Source organism: Salvelinus sp. IW2-2015, unplaced genomic scaffold, assembly GCF_002910315.2.
Source record: "Salvelinus sp. IW2-2015 unplaced genomic scaffold, ASM291031v2 Un_scaffold1508, whole genome shotgun sequence".
Classification (NCBI taxonomy): domain Eukaryota; kingdom Metazoa; phylum Chordata; class Actinopteri; order Salmoniformes; family Salmonidae; genus Salvelinus; species Salvelinus sp. IW2-2015.
Genome location: NW_019942952.1, coordinates 135,392 through 161,765, shown reverse-complemented (window position 1 = coordinate 161,765; position 26,374 = coordinate 135,392). Strand labels below are relative to the sequence as shown.

Below are 26,374 nucleotides of genomic sequence, written 5' to 3'. Positions count from 1 at the left end.
TCGTCAAACATAAACTTGCCACAACCCGATAGGATTTTGTCAACGTCACTGGAAGGATTCTCGCATGGTCTCAACAGGACTGCCAGCAGTGCGTAATATAAAGCCGACCACCGGTTCACCGGCGTTTGTAGAAATTGATCACCACGGATACGAACAGAAGGATGTCCACTCAAATCACGATGGGGCCCCTCGTCGCAGCTATCGATCAAGGCACGAGCTCGACGAGGTTTCTGGTAAGTTGGCAACAAGCTTCTGAGTTATGAATGAGTTGCGTTCTCCTGTTTAAAAAAATATATTAAAAAAATACAAATAAATAATCTTAAATGTAACTTCGTTTAATCCCCGAAAGTAATTATTTATCATGAGAACCATCAACAACTAGTGATTTAAATTTTTTATTTTTTATTTAACCTTTATTTAAGTCAGTTAAGAACACATTCTTATTTACACTGACGGCCTTGTTCAGGGGCAGAACGACAGGTAAAAACCTTGTCAGCTCGGAGATTCGATCCAGCAACCTTTCGGTTACTACGCTCAACGCTCTAACCACTAGGCTACCTGCCGCCACAATGCATAAACCAATGTTAGTCTCACCTTTCTGCAAATTGTTATTTAAAAAAATATATAATAATTGTTGGGTCACTTTTGAGGACACAAGCTGAAGTACAAATATGATTTAAAAAAATATATGTATTCCCTATTTAATACTATGAATAAGGCTTGAAATTACTTTTTTACTTTCTATATATAGTATAATCAAATTGTAAAACCAACAAACTGTAAAATTTCACCTTCCTTACAACTGTAAAATACATGTGTATGTTTAGTGCTTCTACACCTGCATTGCTTGCTGTTTGGGGTTTTCGGCTGGGTTTCTGTACAGCACTTTGAGATATCAGCTGATGTAAGAAGGGCTTTATAAACGCATTTGATTTGATAGAAAATGTGCGTATTTTCTGACGGTATCTCTTAATCAAAACATCTGCCGCCACAACTGTGAACATCACACCGAGCTGTGGCTTCCTGAACTCCGAACAAAGTGTTTTTGTTTACAATCTATTTATAATTTTTGGGTGATTTAATGGCTATAAATTGATCTCTGACTGTACTATAAGTGATGAAACCACTCTCTCCTGCTGTGCTACGATTAGGATTTTAGGCATGTGCTAATTGTCAGTGGCTGTGAAGTAGGGTTCAGCCAGGAGTTGCTAGGCAGTCGGAGGCACAAAAAAATATACTGCCGTATCCGTGGGAACCAGGGCTATTGCTCAATGCAAGCCATTTCCATCTACGGTGTCCACAGATCAATTTATAAGGGAGAATGTCTGTCCGAACCGGAATCAGAACCACACAGGTCCCCTTAACAAGGGACTTTACATACGGTTAGGGTTCCCACACACTGAGTGGACAAAACATTAGGAACAGTTGCTCTTTCCATGACAGACTGGCCAGGTGAAAGCTATGATCCCTTATGGATATCACCTTCAAAACAGGTGTAGATGAAGGGGAGGAGACCGGGTTAAAGAAGGATTTTCTTTTAGCGTTGAGACATGGATTGTGTGTGTGCCATTTTTAGAAGGGGAATGGGAAAGACAAAATATTTAAGTGCCATTGAACGAGGTATGATAGTAGGTGTCAGGCGCACCAGTTTGTCAAGAACAATGCAACACTGCTTGATTTTTCACGCTCAACCGTTTCCCGTGTTTCAAGAATGGTCCACCACCCGAAGGACATCCAGCCAACTTGACACAACTGTGGTGGAGCATCGGAGTCCACATCCCTGTAGAAACGCTTTCAACTCCTTGTACAGCCAAGTGTTCTTAATGTTTTGTACACTCAGTGTATTTCCATGTTTCTACAGCTCTTGTTTACAGAAAACAGACGAATGAGAGTGGACTACCTGTGCTAATTCGCTATCTGAGTCTCTGAACACGTGTGTGTGTGTGTAAAATTGAAGACAGACACAACAAACGTGTTGTCACTGAAAAATACTGTCAGCTGCAACCTACAGTAACCTGTTTTAAAACAGTCAGCATAAGTGTGTATCTTCACATTTGTGAAAAATATTTTGGGATGTGAAATGAAAGTATAGGGATTTTGTTTCTAGAATCGTACTGAAATTGAGAATCGATTCACGTTTAGATGGAGGATTTGGCTGTTTTGGCTTCCACAGCCAATTCACCTTTGACAGAACACGTAAGGTCCTTGGACGATAAGGAGTAACGTTAGGCTAATATTGGGCTCGGGTCGGACAGTCTTCCTGTGTAGATTAAGACACCACGGAGCCGGAGCAAGATATGGCTCGGAAAACATACCTCAATCCAGGGAGGAGAAATGTGTTGTACTCTGAATTGTCCCATTTATCTCAACTGTTACACCAAGAAGGTTGAACAACTGCTAGTTGTTGTTCAACCAGTAAACTGCTGTTTTCGTCCTCATGCTTGGTACCAGAAGCCACAGCAGCCATTTTAGAACGGCAGTGTCAGCCAATCAGCTCCTTTGTTGTTCAACGTGACTTGCCATTCCATAATGGCTGCTGTGGCTACTGCTAGTTAGCATGAGGACGAACACAGCAGTTTACTTAAAAACCTATTAGATAAAGGTGTCAATTTAACCTCTTGTTTTTTGAAAATTATTTCTAAGGTCCTTATGCCTCAAACCAAGCGACGCTTAATGAAGGGGCGGCAGGTAGGCTAGTGGTTAGAGTGTTGGGACGGCAGGTAGCCTAGTGGTTAGAGTGTTGGGACGGCAGGTAGCCTAGTGGTTAGAGTGTTGGGACGCGCAGGTAGCCTAGTGGTTAGAGTTGTAGGGGCGGCAGGTTGCCTAGTGGTTAGAGTGTTGGGACGGCAGGTAGCCTAGTGGTTAGAGTGTTGGGAATGCAGGTAGCTAGTGGTTAGAATGTTGGGACGGCAGGTAGCTAGTGGTTAGAGTGTTGGGCCAGTAACAGAAAAGTTGCTGGATCCAATCCCTGAGCTGACAAGGTAAAAATCTGTCGTTCTGCCCTGAACAGGCAGTTAACCCACTGTTCCCCGGGTGTTGAAGACATGGATGTCGATTTAAGGCAGCCCCCCCCCCCGCATCTCTGATTCAGAGGAGTTGGGTTAAATGCAGGAAGACACGTTTCAGTTGAAAGCATTCAGTTGTACAACTGACTAGGTCTCCCCTTTTCCTTAATGTTCAGACAGTGTCGCAGCTCTTACACAAACCCCCCCCCACCCACCCCCCTCTACAGAAGACTCCTTCATCCAGTGACTTGTGTGTAATATAATGGAACTGAGAGTCATGATTTAAGGGCAAGTCTGACCCTGTCCGACCCTAGTGCCACTATAAGTAGGTTTGATGTAGATAGTCATCTTTTAAAAGGTCTCTGATCTCTCACCATTGACCACTACCTTGGTGGCAGCACTGGGATAACCCCCCCCCCCCCCCCCCCCCATCTGCTAAGTTATACTCTCACTGAATAAACTGTGAAGAGTTACTGTTTCACTTGTCTTGGTTAAAACAAGAAGCTGTAGAAGGTGTTGCATTTTTGACTCGTGAGGTAAATATCCAGTGTTCCAAGCGACATGAGTTCTGGACATCCAGTCTTGGACAATGTTTCTAACTCTCGCCAAAGTGTGTGTGTGGTGTGTGTAGGTGTGTAAAATGTAGCCTACACATTAACTACTATCCTATGGGTGAGAGGTCAAGCACTCCTTTTTCAAGTGGTCATAGAGGACAGGAGTCCAGCTGGTCCCTGGCTATTTAAACATGTCAAAACAATGAAGTAACACGTTCATGAATTATTGATGAACAAAACACACCTTCAGTATCTGGGGAAAACCTGACAATCTAAACCGCTATGCAATTGTCTTTCCCGGACTGTAAAACAATACAAATGACATATGTTGTGTAATTTGTTAGATATTACTTGTTAGATTATTACTGCACTGTCGGAACTAGAAGCACAAGCATTTTGTTTACACCCGCAATAACATCTGCTAATCGCGTGTATGTGACCAATAACATTTTAATTTGCTTTAGTGATTTATTTCAAATGAGCATTACTTTTCACACTATTTTATTCATTCTGTTAATTCCCATTGTATCTACTGCTGAGGACAGTCATCCATCTCTGAGGTAAGTGCTTGTCCTGCAGTTATGTAACACCTGACAGTCGTGCCGAACAAAGCAGACATTGTTTATCTGTCAACATTGTTGCTTGGCATGATAAGTGTAAAACAAAAAAAAGAATGTGAAATGTCAGATTAATAATAGTAGAGAATTATTTATTTCAGTTTTTATTTCTTTCATCACATTCCCAGTGGGTCAGAAGTTTACATACACTGAATTAGTATTTGGTAGCGTTGCCGTTAAGTTGTTTAACTTGGGTCAAACGTTTCAGGTAGCCTTCCACAAGCTTCCCACAATAAGTTGGGTGAATTTTGGCCCATTCCTCCTGACAGAGCTGGCGTAACTGAGTCAGGTTTGTAGGCCTCCTTGCTCGCACACTCTTTTTCAGTTCTGCCCACACATTTTCTATAGGATTGAGGTCAGAGCTTTGTGATGGCCACTCCAATACCTTGACTTTGTTTTCCTTAGGCCATTTTGCCACAACTTTAAGTATGTTTGGGGTCATTGTCCATTTGGAAGACCCATTTGCGACCAAGCTTTAACTTCCTGACTGATGTCTTGAGATGTTGCTTCAATATATCCACATAATTTTCTTTCCCCATGATGCCATCTATTTTGTGAAGCGCACCAGTCCCTCCTGCAGCAAAGCACCCCCACAGCATGATGCTGCCACCCCCATGCTTCACGGTTGGGATGGTGTTCTTCGGCTTGCAAGCATACCCCTTTTTCCTCCGAACATAATGATGGTCATTATGGCCAAACAGTTCAATTTGTTTCATCAGACCAGAGGACATTTCTCCAAAAAGTATGATCTTTGTCCCCATGTGCAGTTGCAAACCGTAGTCTGGCTTTTTTATGGCTGTTTTGGAGCCGTGGCTTCTTCCTTGCTGAGTGACCTTTCAGGTTATGTCGATATAGAACTCATTTTACTGTGGATACTTTTGTACCTGTTTCCTCCAGCATTTTCACAATGTCCTTTGCTGTTCTGGGATTGATTTTCACTTTTTGCAGCAAAGTACATTCATCGCTAGGAGACAGAACACGTCTCCTTCCTGAGCGTTATGACGGCTGCGTTGTCCCATGGTGTTTATACTTGCGTACTATTGTTTGTACAGATGAACGTGGTACCTTCAGGCGTTTGGAAATTGATCCCAAGGATGACCCAGACTTGTGGAGGTCTACACTTTTTTTTTTTCTTCGGTCTTGGTTGATTTTCTTTTGATATTCCCATGATGTCAAGCAAAGAGGCACTGAGTTTGAAGGTACACCTCTAATTTACTCAAATGATGTCAATTAGCCTATCAGAAGGTTGTAAAGCCATGACATACTTTTCTGGAATTTTCCAAGCTGTTTATAGGTACAGTCGACTTAGTGTATGTAAACTTCTGACCAGTCAAATCATATTCATGGCTTTTTGAAAGAGCTCACAGAGCTTGCTTCTTCATTCACAGCTGTCCCACAGTGTTATTTATGAAGATGAGATGTTAACCCTTCACACTCCTACCTGTATGTGGGGTGAAAAGTGGCAGATTTTGTCATTTTCATAAGCTCCTAAATCGGAACACAGTGGCTGAACAGTAACATTCTATATATGACATCAGAGCTCAGGGTCTCTGCTTCACAGCGCTGTGTGGGTTTTGCCGGACAGACGTTCTAAACTTGAGCACGGCGCACAACAAGTTGCCCCCATCCCTCCCGCTAATTGGGGAAACATTTGCAAAAAAATCAAAAATGGTGTTGTCTGAGTAAGGGGAAATGCTGTAAATTACGAGGACTCTATGTATTTTGAAAGATGATACGTTGAGGATTATAATAAATACCGCGTTGAGGTCATACAAGCAAGCCATACACCTGTTGAGTCCAAATGTGCACTTTAATCATATAACATCATACATCTCATGGAATATACAGTAAATCTCATAATATACAGTATCAAAGTTTATGAATACTGTTTGATGTACAGTTACAAGGATGACATGGAGTTTATACCCTATGTTGTCATGAACAAAATGAGCCTATGTTTGTTGTTTTGTGAAGAATATTTGCTGCGGACCACACATCTGAATGCGTTCCATCAATGTGCACAAAAAAATGACGATCTGATTCTCTGAATTGCCTTGTGAAAGCCTAACACACTGTAAGATCATATTTAAAAAAAATAATTGAGTTACTCATGTTGGCAATATAAAAAGCGTTTGAAACGATGCTGACCCAGACTGTGATTTTATATAATGGCTGTTTTTGGGAGGGTGTAAACAACAACAGTAATTGTGCGACGTCGTGGTGCACACTTTTTCGTTCCGAACAACTACAGGTGTGTTCCTCAACGGCACCGAGAGCTCAACAAAAACACCTTCTAGTTGAAGACTCTTCTTTGAGTCATAAAAGTGCGTTGAAATGATTTAGGAACTGTGGACAACAACCGGGTTTGACCTCTTATTCAAACCCCTGTATATGTTTTGTCTTATGTTGCCCTTCCCCCTACATTTTCCAGGGAATATTCTTATCATGTTACTGAATGTATCCGGAGTATTTTCAGATTTCATTATCAACAAATACGGCTATAAGTACAGTGCATGTAAAATCAAGTGTCTTGTCTTGTCAAACTGTTGCTTCCTCGCCTTTTTTTTGCCGTAATCTCCAAACTGTTCCTCTTTTTTAATTGCTACCCTGCATATAATTCTTTCTGTTAAACATTTCAATGTAGCCCTATCCATAGTGTTAGGGGTTAAAGGAAAATTTCTCCATCTTTGAACTTCCTGTTCATCGTCTCCAGCACCTCTTCAAGAGCACCATATGAGAAAATCACGTGTTTCTATGTTTTGTAGTAAAAAACAGGAAGTTAAGTGTTTCTAATGACATCATCGGTGTGCGTCATGTGACTTTAACCAATTATGAGCAGGAATTGCCTACTAATTGGTTGCCATTGGAAACGCTTATCTTTTTGACTATAAAACATAGAAACGTGCTATTTTCACATGTTGGGGATGTGCTGGAAATGTTTATTTTTAAAGCAATACAGACCAAATGTAACATCCATAATGTTTTTTTTTGTATCTTCTTAACTATGTCTGTAAAGTTTTCATCATGGTTTTATATAGTCCATACTGAGTTTCTCTTTTGTTAATGTGATGGATATTGATTTAGCTTCAGAATGCTGAATGTCCTGATGTGTGGTCTTCAGACTGTTACAGAACCGATTGTTGAACTCTTGACAATTATGTCGAAGATTATCTTGGAAAATATATGCTTAAATGCTTTTCTCATACGTGGCAGTATTGTTTTTTAAAATGTGTATATATATTTTTTTGATAGAAAGTGTTCATAAACAATATGTGAATAGTCCTGGAGCGGGATCTAAATTAAGCATTTTCGTTGGTAGCACTGGTGCTAAAGTTAGGAGCACAACATAGAAATTCTGGCGCTCCTAGATTCTATCTATTTTTTATTGATTGAGATCTAGCATATTGAATCCTACACTGAACAAAAACATAAACGCAACATGTAAAGTGTTGGTTTCATGAGCTGAAATAAAAAATCCCAGTAATGTTCCATACGCACAAAAAGTTTATTAATTTCAAATTTTGTCCAGAATTTCTTTTACATCCTTGTTCGTGAGCATTGAGCATTTCTCTTTTGACAAGATAATCCATCCACCTGACAGGTGTGGCATATCAAGAAGCTGATTAAACAGCATGATAATTACACAGGTGCACCTTGTGCTGGGGACTGCTGGAATGTCCACCAGAGCTGTTGCGATAAAATTGAATGTTTATTTCTCGACCCTAAGCCCCCTCCAATGTCATTTTCGAGAATCTGGCAGTATGTCCAACTGGCCTCAAAACTGCAGACCACTTTAATGGCGTTCTGTGGGTGAGCGGTTTGCTGACGTCAACGTTGTGAACAGAGTGCCCCGTGGTGGCAGTGGGCTTATGGTATGGCTCGGCATAAACTACGGACATTGGACACAATCGCATTTTATCGATAGCAATTTGAATGCACAGAGATACCGTGATGAGATCCTGAGGCCCATTGTCGTGCCATTCATCCTCCGCCATCACCTCATGTTTCAGCATGATAATGCACGGCCCCATGTCGCAAGGATCTCTACACAATTCCTAGAAGCTGAAAACGTCTCAGTTCTTCCATGGCCTGCATACACACCAGACATGTCACCCATTGAGCATTTTTGGGATGCTCTGGATCGACGTGTAGGACAGCGTGTTCCAGTTCCCTCCAATATCTATCAACTTCGCACAGCCATTGAAGAGGAGTGGGACAACATTCCACAGGCCACAAAGAGCCCTCATCAACTCTAAGTGAAGGATATGTGTTGCGCTGCATGAGGCAAATGGTGGTCACACCAGATACTGACTGGTTTTCTGATCCACACCCCTACTTTTTTGATAAAAAAAATAAAAGTGTGTGACCAACCGATTCACATCTGTACTCCCAGTCGTGAAATCCATAGATTTAGGGTCTAAAGAATTAATTTTAATTGACAGATTTTCCTTATGAACTGTAAATCGGTGTTATCATTTGAAATTGTTGCAGGTCACTTTTTAAAAATATATTTTTTGTTCAGTATAACTCTGATTTTTAAGATCACTTGCACAGTAGGAACCACTCTAACTCTGTCTCCTTTCCTCAGGTGTTCAATTCTAAAACGGCAGAGCTGCTTAGTCATCACCAGGTTGGGATAAAGCAGAGTTTCCCTAAAGAGGGGTGAGTACCCACACCTGACATCTCAATGCAATACAGTCCGCTTGCAAGGCCCAGTACCAATACTTTTATGAGCATGCCTTCTATTCTCCTCACCTTTTTTAAAATTTAACCTTTATTTAACTAGGCAAGTCAGTTAAGAACAAATTCTTATTTATAATGACAGCCTACTGGGGAACAATGGGTTAACTGCCTTGTTCAGGAACGATAGATTTTAACCTTGTCAGCTCGGGGGATTCGATCTAGCAACCTTTCGGTTACTAGTCCAACGCTATAGGCTACCTGCCGCCACCCTTCTGAGGTGAATTCGGATTCAGGATTGGTCCGTGATGACAGGAAGAATGGAAAGAGGGAAATCTGGAAGGTGGATCTTTTATGAGTATGTCAACATTTACCTAATCCCCTCCCTGGGTTGAGTCAATACTGAGTACTAAGAACTGAGGTTACACTTTAATGAAGAGGTTTTTTCCTCCCCTTTAGCTGGATGCATGAGCTGTCAGAGTCCAATGTCCAGGGCTTATTTACATTAGACAGATATTGGTGTTCTATTGGCTACACAGACGGTGGGGTTCTGTTGGCTAGGCGGGCGGTGGGGTTCTGTTGGCTAGGCGGGCGGTGGGGTTCTGTGGGCTAGGCGGGCGGTGGGGTTCTGTGGGCTAGGCGGACGGTGGTGTTCTGTGGGCTAGGCGGGCGGTGGTGTTCTGTTGGCTAGGCGGGCGGTGGGGTTCTGTGGGCTAGGCGGGCGGTGGTGTTCTGTGGGCTAGGCGGGCGGTGGGGTTCTCTGGGCTACTAAAGCCTTATTTGGGGAACTTACAGTGCATTCGTAAAGCTACGTTACAGCCTTATTCTAAAATTGAATAAATTCCCCCCCCCCCCATCAATCTACACACAATACCTCCATAATGACAAAGCAAAAAGAGGTGACATTTTTACAAAAAACAAAACAATGATATTACATTTCCATAAGTATTCAGACCTTTTACTCAGTACTTTGTTGAAGCACCTTTGGCAGTGATTACAGCCTCGAGTCTTCTTGGGTGTGACGCTACAAGTCTGGCACACCTGTATTTGGGGAGTTTCTCCCATTCTTCTCTGCAGATCCTCTCAAGCGCTGTCAGGTTGGATGGGGAGCGTTGCTGCACATCTATTTTCAGGTCTCTCCAGATATGTTCAAGTCCAGGTTCTGGCTGAGCCACTCAAGGACATTCAGAGACTTGTCCCGAAGCCACTCCTGCGTTGTCTTGACTGTGTGCTTAAACTCGTTGTCCTGTTGGAAGGTGAACCTTCACCCCAGTCTGAGGTCCTGAGCGCCCTGGAGCAGGTTTTCATCAAGGATCTCTCTGTACTTTGCTCCGTTCATCTTTCCCTCGATCCTGACTAGTCTCCCTGCCGCTGAAAAACATCCCCACAGCATGATGCTACTTCACCGTAGGGATGGTGCCAGGTTTCCACCAGACGTGACGCTTGGCATTCAGGCCAAAGAGTTCAATCTTGGTTTCATCAGACCAGAGAATCTTGTTTCGCATGGTTTGAGAGTCCTTTAGGTGCCTTTTTGGCAAACTCCAAGTGGGCTGTCATGTGCCTTTTACTGAGGAGTGGCTTCCGTTTGGCCACTCTACCATAAAGGCCTGATTGGTGGATTGCTGCAGAGATGGGTTTTCCTTCTGGAAGGTTCTCCCATCTTCACAGAGGAACTCTGGAGCTCTGTCAGAGTGACCATCAGGTTCTTGGTCACCTCCCTTGTCCAAGGCCCTTCTACCCCGATTACTCAGTTTGGCCTGGTGACCAGCTCAAGGAAGAGTTTAGGTGGTTCCCAACTTCTTCCATTTTTAAGAATGATGGAGGCCACTGTTCTTGGGGACCTTCAATTCTGCGGAAATATTTTGGTATCCTTCCCCAGATCTGTACCTTGACACAATCCTTTCTCAGAGCTCTATGGACAATTGCTTCGACCTCATGGCTTGGTTTTTGCTCTGAAATGCACTGTCAACTGTGGGACCTTTTTATATAGACAGGTGTGTATTTCCAAATCATGTCCAATCAATTGAATTTACCACAGGTGGACTCCAAGTTGCAGAAACATCTCAAGAATGATCAATGGAAACAGGATGCACCTGAGCTCAATTTTGAGTTTCATAGCAAAGCGTCTGAATACTTATGTAAATAAGGTATTTCTGTTTTTTTAATTTGAATACATTTGCCCAAAATTCTTAAACCTGTTTTTGCTTCGTCATTATTGGGTATTGTGTGTAGATTGATGGAAAAAAATAATATTGAATCAATTTTAGAATAAGGTTGGAATGTAACAAAGTGGAGAATGGGTCTGAATACTTTCCCAAATGCCTTGTATGCAGAGAAGCTACTATTCACTATGGACCTGGGTTATTTTGGAAAGACTCTTTGACCGGGTCAGGACCTTTTAAAAAAAAAAAACAACAACAATTGTCTTTTGACCCTGACGAGGACCAGTAGAAAAGAGGGGAATTTGACCACGTACGAGTGAAAGACTAAGTGTCAGTAGCTGTTGTACAGTGATCATCAGGGATTGAACGCACAACACAAAGCTGAAATATGACACTTGTCATTCCACATTTTCACCATGTTTGTTCTGAAATGCTACTTTCGAACACTGGTAAAACCCTTTTCTAACACCTAGTTGAACTGTGTGTGTGTCAGCTGGGTAGAAGAGGACCCTAAGGAGATTCTTCAGTCAGTCTATGAGTGTATGGAGAGGACCTGTGAGAAGCTCGGCCAGCTCAACATAGACATCTCCAACATTAAAGGTACAGTGGTGTGTGTGTTTATGTACATGTATGTGTATATACAGTGGGGAGAACAAGTATTTGATACACTGCCGATTTTGCAGGTTTTCCTACTTACAAAGCATGTAGAGGTCTGTAATTTTTATCATAGGTACACTTCAACTGTGAGACGGAATCTAAAACAAAAATCCAGAAAATCACATTTGTATGATTTTTAAGTAATTAATTAGCATTTTATTGCATGACATAAGTATTTGATACATCAGAAAAGCAGAACTTAATATTTGGTACAGAAACCTTTGTTTGCAATTACAGAGATCATACGTTTCCTGTAGTCCTTGACCAGGTTTGCACACACTGCAGCAGGGATTTTGGCCCACTCCTCCATACAGACCTCCAGATCCTTCAGGTTTCGGGGCCTGTCGCTGGGCAATACGGACTTTCAGCTCCCTCCAAAGATTTTCTATTGGGTTCAGGTCTGGAGACTGGCTAGGCCACTCCAGGACCTTGAGATGCTTCTTACGGAGCCACTCCTTAGTTGCCCTGGCTGTGTGTTTCGGGTCGTTGTCATGCTGGAAGACCCAGCCACGACCCATCTTCAATGCTCTTACTGAGGGAAGGAGGTTGTTGGCCAAGATCTCGCGATACATGGCCCCATCCATCCTCCGCTCAATACGGTGCAGTCGTCCTGTCCCCTTTGCAGAAAAGCATCCCCAAAGAATGATGTTTCCACCTCCATGCTTCACGGTTGGGATGGTGTTCTTGGGGTTGTACTCATCCTTCTTCCTCTAAACACGGCTGGTGGTGTTAGACCATAAAGCTCTATTTTTGTCTCATCAGACCACATGACCTTCTCCCATTCCTCCTCTGGATAATTCAGATGGTCATTGGCAAACTTCAGACGGGCCTGGACATGCACTGGCTTGAACAGGGGGACCTTGCGTGCGCTGCAGGATTTTAATCCATGACGGCGTAGTGTGTTACTAATGGTTTTCTTTGAGACTGTGGCCCCAGCTCTCTTCAGGTCATTGACCAGGTCCTGCCGTGTAGTTCTGGGCTGATCCCTCACCTTCCTCATGATCATTGATGCCCCATGAGGTGAGATCTTGCATGGAGCCCCAGACCGAGGGTGATTGACCGTCATCTTGAACTTCTTACATTTTCTAATAATTGCGCAAACAGTTGTTGCCTTCTCACCAAGCTGCTTGCCTATTGTCCTGTAGCCCATCGCAGCCTTTTGCAGGTCTACAATTTTATCCCTGATGTCCTTACACAGCTCACTGTTCTTGGCCATTGTGGAGAGGTTGGAGTCTGTTTGATTGAGTGTGTGGACAGGTGTCTTTTATACAGGTAACGAGTTCAAACAGGTGCAGTTAATACAGGTAATGAGTGGAGAACAGGAGGGTTTCTTAACGAAAAACTAACAGGTCTGTGAGAGACGGAATTCTTACTGGTTGATAGGTGATCAAATACTTCGGTCATGCAATAAAATGTAAATTAATTACTTAAAAATCATACAATGTGATTTTCTGGATTTTTGTTTTAGATTCCGTCTCTCACAGTTGAAGTGTGCCTATGATAAAAAATTACAGACCTCTACATGCTTTGTAAGTAGGAAAACCTGCCGATTTTGCAGGTTATCAAACACTTCTTCTCCCCAGTGTATATTAGTGCCTTCAGAAATTATTCACACCCCTGGACTTTGTCCACATTTTGTTGTTACAGCCTGAATTGAAAATGGATTACATATTAAATGTATTTTTTTTTTTTGTCACTGACCTACACACAATACCCTATAATGTCAGTGGAATTATATTTTTCAAAATGTTTACATATTAATTACAAATGAAAAGCTGAAATGTATTGAGTCAATAAGTATTCAACCCCTTTGTTATGACAAGGAGCCTAAATATGTTCAGGAGTAAAAATGTGCTTAACAAGTCACATAATAAGTTGCATGGACTTACTCTGTGTACAATAACAGTGTTAAACGTGATTTTGAATGACTACCTCATCTCTGTACCCCACACATACAATTAATTGTAAGGACCCTCAGTCGAACAGTGAATTTCAAACAGATTCAACCACAAAGACCAGGGAGGTTTTCCAACGCTAGAACCCACAAAGACCAGGGAGGTTTTCCAACGCCTCGCAAATAAGGGCACCTATTGGTAGCTTGGTTAAAAAAATAAATAAAAAATAAAAGCAGACATTGAATATCCCTTTGAGCATGGTGAAGTTATTAATTACACTTTGCAGTGACTGGGATATATTGATACACCATCCAAAGACACAGGTGTCCCTTCTAACTCCGTTGCCGGAAAGGAAGGAAACCTCTCAGGACAATTGATGACTTAAAAAATAAAATAAAATCAATTACAGAGTTGAATGGCTGTGATAGGAGAAAACTGAGGATGGATCAACAACATTGTAGTTACTCCACAATACTAACCTAAATGACAGAGTGAAAAGAAGGACGTACAGAATGAATAGTATTACAAAACATTCATCCTGTTTGCAACAAGGATCTAAAGTAATACTGCAAAAAAATGTGGCAAAGCAATTAGCTTTTTGTCCTGAATGCAATGTGTTATGTTTGGGGGAAAATACAACACATTACTGAGTACCTCTCTCGCATAGTGGTGGCTGCATCATGTTATGGGTATGCTTGTAATCGATAAGGACTGGGGAGTTTTTGTAGGATTAAAAGAAACAGAATGGAGCTCAACACAGGCTAAATCCTAGAGGAACCTGGTTCAGTCTGCTTTCCACCAACCACTGGGAGATGAATTCACCTTTCAGCAGGACAATAACCTAAAACACAAGGCCAAATATACACTGGAGTTGTTTACCAAGAAGACAGTGAATCTTCCTGAATGGCTGAGTTACAGTTTTAACTTAAATCAGCTTGAAAATCAATGGCAAGACTTGAAAATGGCTGTCTAGCAATGATCAACTACCAATTTGACAGAGTTTGAAGAATTATGGAAAAGAATAAAGGGCAAATGTTGCACAATCCAGGTGTGGACAGCTCATAGAGACTTACCCAGAAAGCCTCACAGCTGTAATCACAGCCAAAGGGTACTTCTACAATGTATTGAGTCACGGGTGTGAATACTTATCTGAATTAGATAATGATGTATTTAATTTTCAAAATAATTGCAAACATTTATAAAAACATGTTTTGACTTTGTCGTTATGGGATTTTGTGCGTGTGTGTGTGTGTGAAAAATAATCTATTTAATCCATTTTGAGTTCAGGCTGTAACACAAGTCAAGGGGTATGAAAACTCTCTTGTACCTACAGTGGTTCTCAGGACTCCATTGGATGCAGCAAGGGGGTGTGTGGGTGTTTGTTTACCATTTTTTGTTTGTGTTTACCCAGCTGTCGGCGTGACCAATCAGAGAGAGACCACGTTGGTTTGGGACAAAGAGACAGGGGAACCGCTCTACAATGCCATTGGTGGGTATTACCAAGCTCATTGGTAGTCACAAACGTATGTGCCAGAAAGTACAGGGTCACCGTCCCCATTTAGAAGACTATGGAAAGGAACGGTCTGTTCACTTTTTTAGGGATCAGAGTTCTAATTCAGTCGTAGGTTTAGGAACCAGTCCAATTCATTGGCTTGGACACACACACTTTTTTCCAGTCTGACTCAACCAGCTACCCTCAGCCCCCCCAGTCGCTCCCTCAAACCTCCACACAGATCCTTACTGTAACTCAACTTAGTACATCCTAAAGTTGTGTCATGTGGGAAACCACACAGCACATGGCCAGATTGCATAACCATCATCCAGTAGCATTGTTGTAATACCATGACACCCTCCCCCCAGCTTCAGGAAGTAGTGTAGGATGTCAATATCAACAGTCGTGCTTTTCATTCTGCCAGTTCCACCACTGTCTGTCTATTGTTGAACATTGTAAGATACAGTGTGTGTTTATAATATATTATCTCTGGGCGATTTTTTTTAAATATTTTTTTATATATATATATATATATATATATATATATATATATATATATATATATATTTTTCAATTGAAGTTTTTAGCAGTGATTTTTAACTCTTTGTGTGCTGGTTATCCCTGCAGTTTGGCTGGACCTGCGTACACAGTCCACGGTGGAGAGGCTGATCAACAGCACCCCGGGAAAGAATAAGAACCATCTGAAGGTAAGAGAGCCCTGTCCCAAACCAACCCCTAAACCAGGGGTGGGCAACTCCTCCAGGGCCTGATTGGAGTCACACTTTCCCCTCCATCCTCATGCAAACACAGCTGATTTTAAACTAATTGCATTCTAAACTGAAGATCATGATTAGGTGATTATTGGAGTCAGGTGTGTTAGCTGGGGTCCTGGGGGAGAAACTGTGACCCTAATCAGGCCCTCGAGGACTGGAATTGCCCACCCCTGCCCTAGAGCCTACTTCATAGCCCCTACCCCACCATTGACCCTAGCCTATAGGCACCTGTGGGGATGAGAAGATTAGGTGTGAACAATCTGATACATCTTTACCGTAATCTCTGATGGGTGACATCAACGTGGTCATCACATTTTATTATTTCTCTACCACTCTCTCTTTCTTTATCTCTCCCTTTCTCTCTCCCTTCATTTTTACTTGTTAACATTTTTAAATGTTAACCTTTTTAACGAGGCAAGTCAGTGAAGAACAAAACCCCCCCCCGGCCAAACCCGGACGACGCTGGGCCAAATGTGCGCCACCCTATGGGACACCCAATCACGGCCGGATGTGATACAGCCTCTATCTCTCCATCTCTTTCTTATTCTCTCCATCTATCTCGTCCCCAGCACAAGACCGGTCTGCCCATCAGTACATACTTCAGTGCTGTGAAGCTGCGTTGGCTCATGGACAACGTGGAGGAGGTCGCTGAGGCTATCCTGACAAACAGAGCCATGTTCGGCACTGTCGACTCCTGGCTTATCTGGGTAAGACTGGGCCCAACGCGAACCCTACTTAAAAAAAACGACAACAAAAAACGAAGTAAAACTTTTTTTAGTACTGGGCTGGTACAAAAACCTGCACAGGTACTCCGGATCGGAGTTGGTGATCAGTTCCTGTTCAGATTGTTTATCTGTGATAAATGATTAATCATCCAGATGATTGATTTGACAGTTTTAAAGACACACAGGATCCAATTTTTTTTTTAAACTTGTCCAGGGATGACTCAAATTCAAGACTTATTTCCATAGTGGTTCTGTATCAATATTTTTATAATTAATGATCTTCTGTGGTGGTGTGGTCCTCTCAACCCCAGTGTCTGACAGGGGGGAAGAGTGGAGGGGTGCACGTCACAGATGTGACCAACGCAAGTCGCACCATGCTCTTCAATATACACACCCTGGACTGGGACCCCGAGCTCTGCAAGTAGGAACACACACACACACACACACACACACTTGAACATGTTTGCATAGACATATCTACATGAGTTAATTATATTTTTGTACAAAATTTTACTATATATTTATTATTATTATTTAAAAAATATTTATTTGTTGGTTGAAGATATTTTGATGTCCCAATGGAAATTCTACCCCAAGTGAAGAGCTCCTCAGAAATATACGGTTCAATGGTGAGTTGATACCTTCGGATCTAGCTTGTGTGTCTGTGTGTGTGTAATGTTTTGCATTTGAAACACTTCCCGAACCATGTTTTAAACATTAACCCACCTATCCAGGTTAAGTCCTATCATTTTTCACTAGAAGGTAGCCATAAAGATGTTTATGCTCAAGTATGTGATTTTAAGTGACTAATCAAAGCAGGTCATTTGGTTTTATGACTTAGTGTTTAGTTCCAACTGCGTCAAAGCTGACCTGATAAGATTCCAGTTGACTGTCAGACTAAGTAACGGTGGGGTCAAGGTCACAGGGATAAATATTGTTTTCTTGGTTCGTTCCTCAGACACTGTTGATCAGACGTGACGACATACAGTGCGTTTTTGGAAAGTATTCAGACCCCTTGACCTTTTCCACATTTTACGTTACGTTACAGCCTTATTCTAAAATAGATTTTAAAAAGAAAGTTTTTCATCAATCTACATACACTGACAAAACAAAAACAGGTTTTCAGATATTTTTTGCAAATTTAATATCACATTTACATAAGTATTCAGACCCTCTACTCAGTACTTTGTTGAAGCACCTTTGGCAGCGATTACAACCTTGAGTCTTCTTGGGTATAAAGCTACAAGTTCGGCACACCTGCATTTGGAGTTTCTCCCATTCTTCTCTGCAGATCCTCTCAAGCTCTGTCAGGTTGGATGGGGAGTGTCGCTGCACAGCTATTTTCAGGTCTCTCCAGAGATGTTCGATCAGGTTAAAGTCCAGGCTTTGGCTGGGCCACTCAAGGACATTCAGAGACTTGTTCCAAAGCCACTCCTGCGATGTCTTGGCTGTGTGCTTAGGGTCATTGTCCTGTTGGAAGGTGAACCTTCGCCCCAGTCTGAGGTCCTGAGTGCTTTGGAGCAGGTTTTCATTAAGGATCTCTCTACTTTGCTCCGTTCATCTTTCCCTCGATTCTGACTAGCCTCCCAAAAACATCCCCACAACTTGATGCTGCCACCACCATGCTTCACCGTAGGGATGGTGCCAGGTTTCCTCCAGACGTGACGCTTGGCATTCAGGCCAAAGAGTTCAATCTTGGTTTCATCAGACCAGAGAATCTTGTTTCTCATGGTCTAAGAGTCCTTTAGGGGCCTTTTGTCAAACTCCAAGCTGGCTGTCATGTGCCTTTTACTGAGGAGTGGCTTCTGTCTGGCACTCTACCAAAAAGGCCTGATTGGTGGATTGCTGCAGAGATGGTTGTTCTTCTGGAAGGTTCTCCCATCTCCACAGAGGAGCTCTGTCACCTCCACTGACCAAGGCCCTTCTCCCCCGATTGCTCAGTTTGGCTGGGCAGCCAGCTCTAGAGTTTTGGTGGTTCCAAACTTCATCCATTTTTAATAATGATGGAGGCCACTGTGTTCTTGGGAACCTTCAATGCTGCAGAAATGTTTTTGGTACAGTTCCCCAGATCTGTGCCTCGATACAATCCTGTCTCGGAGCTCTACGGACAATTCCTTGGCCTTTATGGCTTGGTTTTTGCTCAGACATGCACTGTCAACTGTGGGACCTTTATATAGACATATATAGTGTGTGCCTTTCCAAATCATGTCCAATGAAATGAATTTACCACACTTGGATTCCAATCAAGATGTAGAAACATCTCAAGGATGATCAATGGAAACAGGATGCACCTGAGCTCAATTTCAAGTCTCCTCGCAAAGGGTCTGAATACTTAAATAAACTTTTCGCTTTGTCATTATGGGATATTGTGTGTAGATTGAGGGGGAAATGTTTTATATGAATCCATTTTAGAATAAGGCTGTAACGTAACAAAATGTTGAAAAAAGTCAAAGGGGTCTGAATACTTTCTGAATGCACTGTATATTCAGAGAAAGTGATATAAAGTGATATATCATCTTGTGACAGTTGTTTTAAATGGGTCAAATTAACGACTACATACTCTCTAATGAATAGAACGCGTACACAAGAAGTGTGTGTGTGTGTTATCTCCTGTGACTGTGTCATGGTTGCTGCACTGCTGTCAACAAAGTGTGCACCTTGCCCTGGTGTCCAGAGGTCATTCAGTGAGCTGGTTGCTCCTCCTCCTCCTTCTGATATGTTCTGCCACTGTCTCCTAAAATGGCTGCCCGTCGTCCCCAAAATGTCCTTTCTCACTCTCACTCTCTCACCTCAGCCTTCTACCTCACGTCCACCAGATGGAGGTTTGGTAAGGTCCGTGGAGAGAATGCCAGGCCTTTGGCTGCCCGCTCTTTTTTTCCATTACACCATTTGAGACGCTTGTGACTCCTGTGGCGTCCGTAGAACGACACTGTGGAGAGTGTGTGGCTATAGCTATGCCAGTTATTTGGACAGGAGCGTCTCGTGATGGCCTTAACAGCTGATTTTTGGTTTGGCTGTAGAGATGATTTGGACAGATGGTGTGGTTTATGTTTTAGTATGACCTGGTCTTGTTGAGCAGCTAATTAGTAGAATCAAGTGTGTTTACATTTTTTTGGGGGGTTGGACTGAAAACCCACAGGACGGTAGATGTCCAGGAAGAGGGTTGGGCAGCCCTGTTTAAGTACGACCTGGTTGACCCCGATCCTGTTGCTACTACTCATTAGTTCTGATTTGATAAATGTGGCTGATTTTTATGAGGACTTTTTTTAATGGACTTAGTTGAGATTTGACACAGGTCCTGGATCAGTAACTTCACTCTCATCATGTCTGTTTATTTCATCCTCTTCTAGAACTCTGGTTCTCTGGCAGGAGTTCCCATCTCCGGGGTAAGGAGTTCTCCCTCGTTGTTACTGCATCAAAACAATTCAGTGTGTGTGATTTGCCCTGGTTGGAGTGAATCAATGTCCTAGCTTTGACAGTAATGACTGACAGAGGTTAGTGTGTGTGTGTGTGTGATGACTAAACGCTGTTGTGGTTCTTGATGTCACAGTGTCTCGGGGACCAGTCCGCTGCTCTGGTTGGTCAAATGTGCTTCCAGGATGGACAGGCTAAAAACACGTAAGTTCTCCTCCAAGACAGGTCTTCTCTCCTTTACTTGGAAAGAACTGACAGTGATATTCATTCATATCATTTTATTCAGAGGTACATAACACTAAAAGGTGCTGGTGTGTGTAAACATGTTATCCTTAGACTGTCCATGTATCCGTCAGTTAGTTGTAAAGAAAGGAGAGGGGCCTTTGACTCTGACCACACAGCTCTGTATCTCTGCTTTCTGCCCGTGGCCTGCTTGTTGTGTTCACCGCTATGGTGTAGTTTGGTTGGGTATATGATCTAGCAGACACTCTCTTTCTCTGTGGAACTGGACGTGCTGGTTTAGGTCGTCATCACTCAGAAACACAGCCGTTTTTAGAATATTTTAGTCAGTAGAATGTTATGTACGAGCCTGGCTCCTCTCTAGGTTCCTGACTTCTATGGAGACTGTCCCTGTGTTTCTCCTGTCTCTGTATTGCTTGCTCTTTGGGGTTTTTAGGCTGGGTATCTGTAAAACACTTTGTGACAACTGATGATGTAAAAAGGGATTTCTAAAATACTTTTGAGATTTGATTTTATATGAACATGGTAAACGCATCACCAAGTGGTTTGGGGTGGTAGAAGCTCCTTAACAGCTTCTAACCCCAAGCCATAAGACTTCCGAACAATTAATCAAAATGGCCACTGGACTATTTACATTGACCCCCCCTCCATTTGTTTTGTACACTGCTGCTAATCGCTGTTTTATTATCTATACATAGTCACTTCACCCCCACCTACATGTACAAATTACCTCAACTAACCTATACCCCCCCCGCACACTGACTCAGTACCGGTACCCCCTGTATATAGCCTCGTTATTGTTATTTTATTGTGTTACTTTTTATAATTTTTTACTTTAGTTTATTTGGTAAATATTTTTTTTTGAACTCTTTCTTGAACTGCATTGTTGGTTAAGGGCTTGTAAGTAAGCATTTCACAGTAAAGTCTACACTTGTTCAGCGCATGTGACAAATAAAGTTTGATTAGATTTTCAGAGATGTCCCCAAGTCTTCCTCTATGAGAAGAACAGAGATAGATTGTATTTTTATGGTCCGACTCCATCTCCTTTTTAAAACCGTCCCTTTTGTTTATATTTAAAAGGTACGGAACTGGCTGCTTCCTGCTGAGAAACACAGGGATCAAGGTAAAATGGACTTAAATAATGTTGTCTTTTTAAAATTTATTTAATTTTTTTTTCCAAAATGGTGTCTGTTGCTCTAAAATGACAGCCTCTCTCTTTCGTCTCAGCCAGTGATGTCAGATCACGGCCTCCTGACCACACTGGCCTACAAACTGGGGAAGGACGCACCAGCCTACTACGCTCTCGAGGTACACGTCCTGTTGCGCTAGTCCTGGTATGCTAGTCCTGGTGTGCTAGTCCTGGTGTGCTAGTCCTGGTGCGCTAGTCCTGGTGCGCTAGTCCTGGTGTGCTAGTCCTGGTATACTAGTCCTGTTGCGCTAGTCCTGTTATCTGTTATGCTAGTCCTGTTGCGCTAGTCCTGGTATGCTAGTCCTGTTGCGCTAGTCCTGTTGTGCTAGTCCTGGTATACTAGTCCTGTTATACAGTGCCAATTTGGACTATTTTGTGTATGTTCATTACATGGAATCCAAATAAAAATCAATTTAAATTACAGGTTGTAATGCAACAAAATAGGAAAACGCCAAGGGGGACGAATACTTTCGCAAGCCTGTTGTGCTAGTCCTGTTGTGCTAGTCCTGTTGTGCTAGTCCTGTTGTGCTAGTCCTGTTGTACTAGTCCTGTTTTGCCCTGTCTGAAATAAAGCCCTGCAGTATATTTGTCACGGTTGTGATTGGCTCCGCTATGCTGTTGCTGACCTGTGATTGGTCTATTCCAGGGGTCGGTGGCCATAGCTGGGGCGGTGGTACGCTGGCTGAAAGACAACCTGGGAATCATCCAGTCCTCTGCAGAGATCGGTGAGCTCTGCTCTGCAACACACTGTACGTTTTTAGGTTGATTTTTCATATTTGCTTTAAGACCGTCCTCATCCTCCCCCCTCTTCCTCTCACAGAGAAGCTGGCAGGCGATGTGGGCTCGTCCTATGGATGTTACTTTGTTCCTGCCTTCTCCGGGCTGTACGCCCCCTACTGGGAGCCCAGTGCACGAGGGTAGGCCACTTGCACCTAATTGTGAAACAATCCTTGAAGCTTCAGACGTCATTCGTTCCACTTGGGTTTTATGTGACGAAATGTCACTAGATTTGAGATGTTTTTGTTTTTTTAAGTTAACATGCGTGTATTCTGTCCTCCATTTTCAACAGACCTGCCAGTTTGTTTCCAGCCTGATTTCATCTATCTCTCTCTCTCGTTTCGACAGTATCATCTGTGGCCTGACTCAGTTCACTAACAGATCTCACCTGGCCTTCGCTGCGCTGGAGGCAGTCTGTTTTCAGACTAGAGAGGTAAGCCTGACTCAGTTCACACCTAGGCTTTCGCTGCTCTGGAAACTCAGACCCTTAGTCAAACAGAACTCTGCTATGAACCTAATATAATTATATTTATTATTATTGTCCAGATCCTGGAGGCAATGAATCAGGATTATGGGGTTCCTTTGAGCCAGCTCCAGGTGGATGGAGGCATGACCTCCAACAGACTATTGATGCAGCTCCAGGCTGATGTACTCTGCATCCCTGTGGGTAGGTACCTTTTATTTAACTAGGCAAGTCAGTTAAGAACAAACTCTTATTTTCAATGAAGGCCTACCGGGGAACAGTGGGTCAACTGGTCTAGGAACAGTGGGTCAACTGGTCTAGGAACAGTGGGTTAACTGCCTTGTTCAGGGGGCAGAACGACAGATTTGTACCTTGTCAGCTCGGGGATTTGAACTTGCAACCTTTCGGTTACTAGTCCAACGCTCTGACCACTAGGCTACCCTGCCGCCCCAACACATACACACTGCATTGAGGTAAAGAACATGCACTCGGGAATCTCTCATTTGAACTTTTGACTCAACGACACACACATTTTATGTCTACTTTACAAGAACATACAGATACGTTGACATCATGCACTCCAGTAAACTCAAACACCTAATACAGGCAGACACAGCTGCCACAGTACACACTCTAACATGAACCTTTTACCCAAATACACATACTCCCGAGGACGGCTCAAGTATTGGATTTCTGTATGTGTTCCCTCAGTGAAGCCGTCCATGTCGGAGACCACGGCTCTGGGTGCAGCCATGGCAGCAGGAGCAGCAGAGGGGGTGGGTGTCTGGAGTCTGACCCCTGGTAACCTCACAACCATCCCCACTGACAAATACCAACCCATGATCAATCTTGAGGGTGAGAGAACAGCGTCAGACTTCGATCAGTAGCCAGGGTCGGGGTCAAAGTGAATTGAAAATGCCGGGTTTTTTTTAATTTATTTTTAATTTTACAATTCATTAATATTGATTTAAAATCCACTTCTTGAAATGACTTATTTGTAAAACTGAGTTGACCCCTAACCCTGTCACCATGAGGCATGACCATGATTTCAGATACTATAATCAATATTTATGTCATACTGTCATCTGGTGGTTAAATGTCTCTTTACATTTTAAAGACGTTCAGTTTATATTTCTCAAACCCGACCTTAGACAACAGTGACTAGGGTTTGGTTTCACTAATGGACCACCATGGATTAGGTCACTGACCAGGTCACTGACCAGGTCACTGACCAGGTCACTGCCTTATCCCCTTGAATAAAATAGTAGCTGCCAAGATGGACATCAACGGAGGTTATTTTTAGTGAGTGCATTTCACATGTGGCTAATTTGCATCCACCACCTCCACTTTAAAAACCACTGCCAAAGGTTTTGGAAACTTTAGTTTTGAATCGTGACGTTCTGGCATGTCTGCCTTGTGATTTTGTTGGCAGAGTCCCCGGAAAAATGTTTTATCCCGTATCAACTGAGGATGTGACATAGTTCCGCCAGGCCAAGAGTTCATCGTTGAAACCAGACCCTAGTCACTGTGTTGCTTTAAGGTCGGGGTTTACATGACAGGCTCTCTACAATTTCTATTTGGTAGAGTGAGTTTAACACACTGACATCTAGTGGTTATATATATGTACTGCAGTTACCTTGAGGATAGGAGCCTCCAATGTAACGTGTCTGTCCCTCTGTTTCTCCTGTAGAGAGTGAGTTTAACACACTGACATCTAGTGGTTATATATATGTACTGCAGTTACCATGAGGATAGGAGTCTCCAATGTAACGTGTCTGTCCCTCTGTTTCTCCTGTAGAGAGTGAGTTCCGGTTCGCACGCTGGAAGAAGGCCGTCCAGAAGGCCATGAATTGGGAGACCACGGAGCCCATCAGCAATGGGAACGGTGCAATCAGCAATGGGAACGGTGCAATCAGCAATGGGAACGGTCCAATCAGCAATGGGAACGGTCCAATCAGCAATGGGAACGGTCCAATCAGCAATGGGAACGGTCCAATCAGCAATGGGAACGGTGAGCATTGAGCACACCCATTTGATAGCCCGGGGCCTCTCTCTCTCTCTAGAGGCTGACTGTGACAGCCCGGGGCCTCTCTCTCTCTATAGAGGCTGACTGTGACAGCCCGGGGGCCTCTCTCTCTCTATAGAGGCTGACTGTGACAGCCTGGGGGCCTCTCTCTCTATAGAGCTGACTGTGACAGCCGGGGGCCTCTCTCTCTCTATAGAGGCTGACTGTGACAGCCGGGGGCCTCTCTCTCTCTATAGAGGCTGACTGTGACAGCCTGGGGCCTCTCTCTCTCTATAGAGGCTGACTGTGACAGCCTGGGGGCCTCTCTCTCTCTCTTAGAGGCTGACTGTGACAGCCTGGGCCTCTCTCTCTCTATAGAGGCTGACTGTGACGCCTGGGGGCCTCTCTCTCTATAGAGGCTGACTGTGACAGCCCGGGGGCCTCTCTCTCTCTATAGAGGCTGACTGTGACAGCCCGGGGCCTCTCTCTCTCTATAAGGCTGACTGTGACAGCCTGGGGGGCCTCTCTCTCTCTATAGAGGCTGACTGTGACAGCCTGGGGGGCCTCTCTCTCTCTCTAGAGGCTGACTGTGACAGCCTGGGGACTCTCTCTCTCTATAGAGGCTGACTGTGACAGCCTGGGGACTCTCTCTTCTCTATAGGGCTGACTGTGAAAGCCCGGGGCCTCTCTCTCTCTATAGAGGCTGACTGTGACAGCCTGGGGGCCTCTCTCTCTCTCTATAGAGGCTGACTGTGACAGCCTGGGGGCCTCTCTTCTCCATTCTAAAACTACCATATCCAAAATACTTGTTGACTAAACCCTGAATTTAACTAGAAAGTCCCTTTTTTTACATGAGGAATCTCTTCCTCCATGTGCAACAACTGTAACCTGCCCAACATGGGGCATGCTACCTAACTCAAGTACCACTAATACCTTAATGCATATATTCTTCAGCCGCTACTATAAATTCCATGAGTTGAAGATTGTAGTTTTATTTTCATTAAAATATCAGTCTCCTTTTTCTCTCATCTAAACCTGTCACCCTCTTCTTCTCTCTGTCATCACACAGGACACCACTAGTAGGATCTGAGCTAACACTAGGAACCTTTTTGAGGATACATATGGAGTTGAAGAGAGGGGAACATACAGAATGTAACACCCATCCCTCCATAGGTCCACATAGCACCTACATCTGATGGCTGTTTGGGCATGCTGTGGACTTCCTTCTCCCTGAGAGCATTCCTAGTCCACATCCGGTTGCCTCCTGTACATGTACTCAGCCCCGTCCTCTTAGTCTCGTGGACAAGGACCCTACCTGTGAACCTTATCTTGGAAGAAAGGCCCACATATCAAAAGATGGAATCAATTGATGGAACTCTACTGTGTGACTGAACTGTGATGGAAGAGACTGATTCTCCTGTGGAAGGGAAAAAAAAACATCCTATCATGTCTGGTTTTCTATGAATTTATTAAGCAGATAATATTTGAATGTTTGTGTCATATGTTGTGCTTGGTCATTTTAACAAATGGTGACACTGTACATTTTTTAAAAATACTAATTAATTACACTGGTTAGTAATAGCGCCACCATTTGAACAAGTGTCGTGAGAATGTTGTAGGCTACATGGCTATAATGTGGAATGGAAGGCCTGCTGAGACATGGTTTGCTACTCTGATGGTAGATATACCTAGCTATATGGTGGGTCCACTTGAAGACTCTGATGAT

General features: G+C 43.2%; 1 protein-coding gene across 2 annotated transcripts; it reads left to right on the top strand.

Moving 5' to 3' along the window:
• The first annotated feature begins 62 nt into the window (after window positions 1-62).
• Window positions 63-26,374, top strand: LOC112071060 (glycerol kinase). 2 transcript variants are annotated; one of them, XM_024138513.2, is made up of 19 exons: window positions 63-233; window positions 8,765-8,838; window positions 11,512-11,618; window positions 14,982-15,059; window positions 15,690-15,769; window positions 16,405-16,542; window positions 16,872-16,981; window positions 17,123-17,189; window positions 19,911-19,946; window positions 20,111-20,178; window positions 21,295-21,337; window positions 21,442-21,522; window positions 22,050-22,128; window positions 22,224-22,320; window positions 22,529-22,613; window positions 22,727-22,847; window positions 23,355-23,498; window positions 24,442-24,654; window positions 25,718-26,374. In XM_024138513.2, the coding sequence occupies exons 1-19, from the start codon at window positions 162-164 to the stop codon at window positions 25,726-25,728; spliced, it is 1,704 nt and encodes a 567-aa protein (XP_023994281.1). In that variant the 5' UTR covers window positions 63-161; the 3' UTR covers window positions 25,729-26,374. The 2 variants fall into 2 exon arrangements, with proteins under 2 accessions (XP_023994281.1, XP_023994280.1); XM_024138512.2 differs by having other exon boundaries at window positions 25,822-26,236.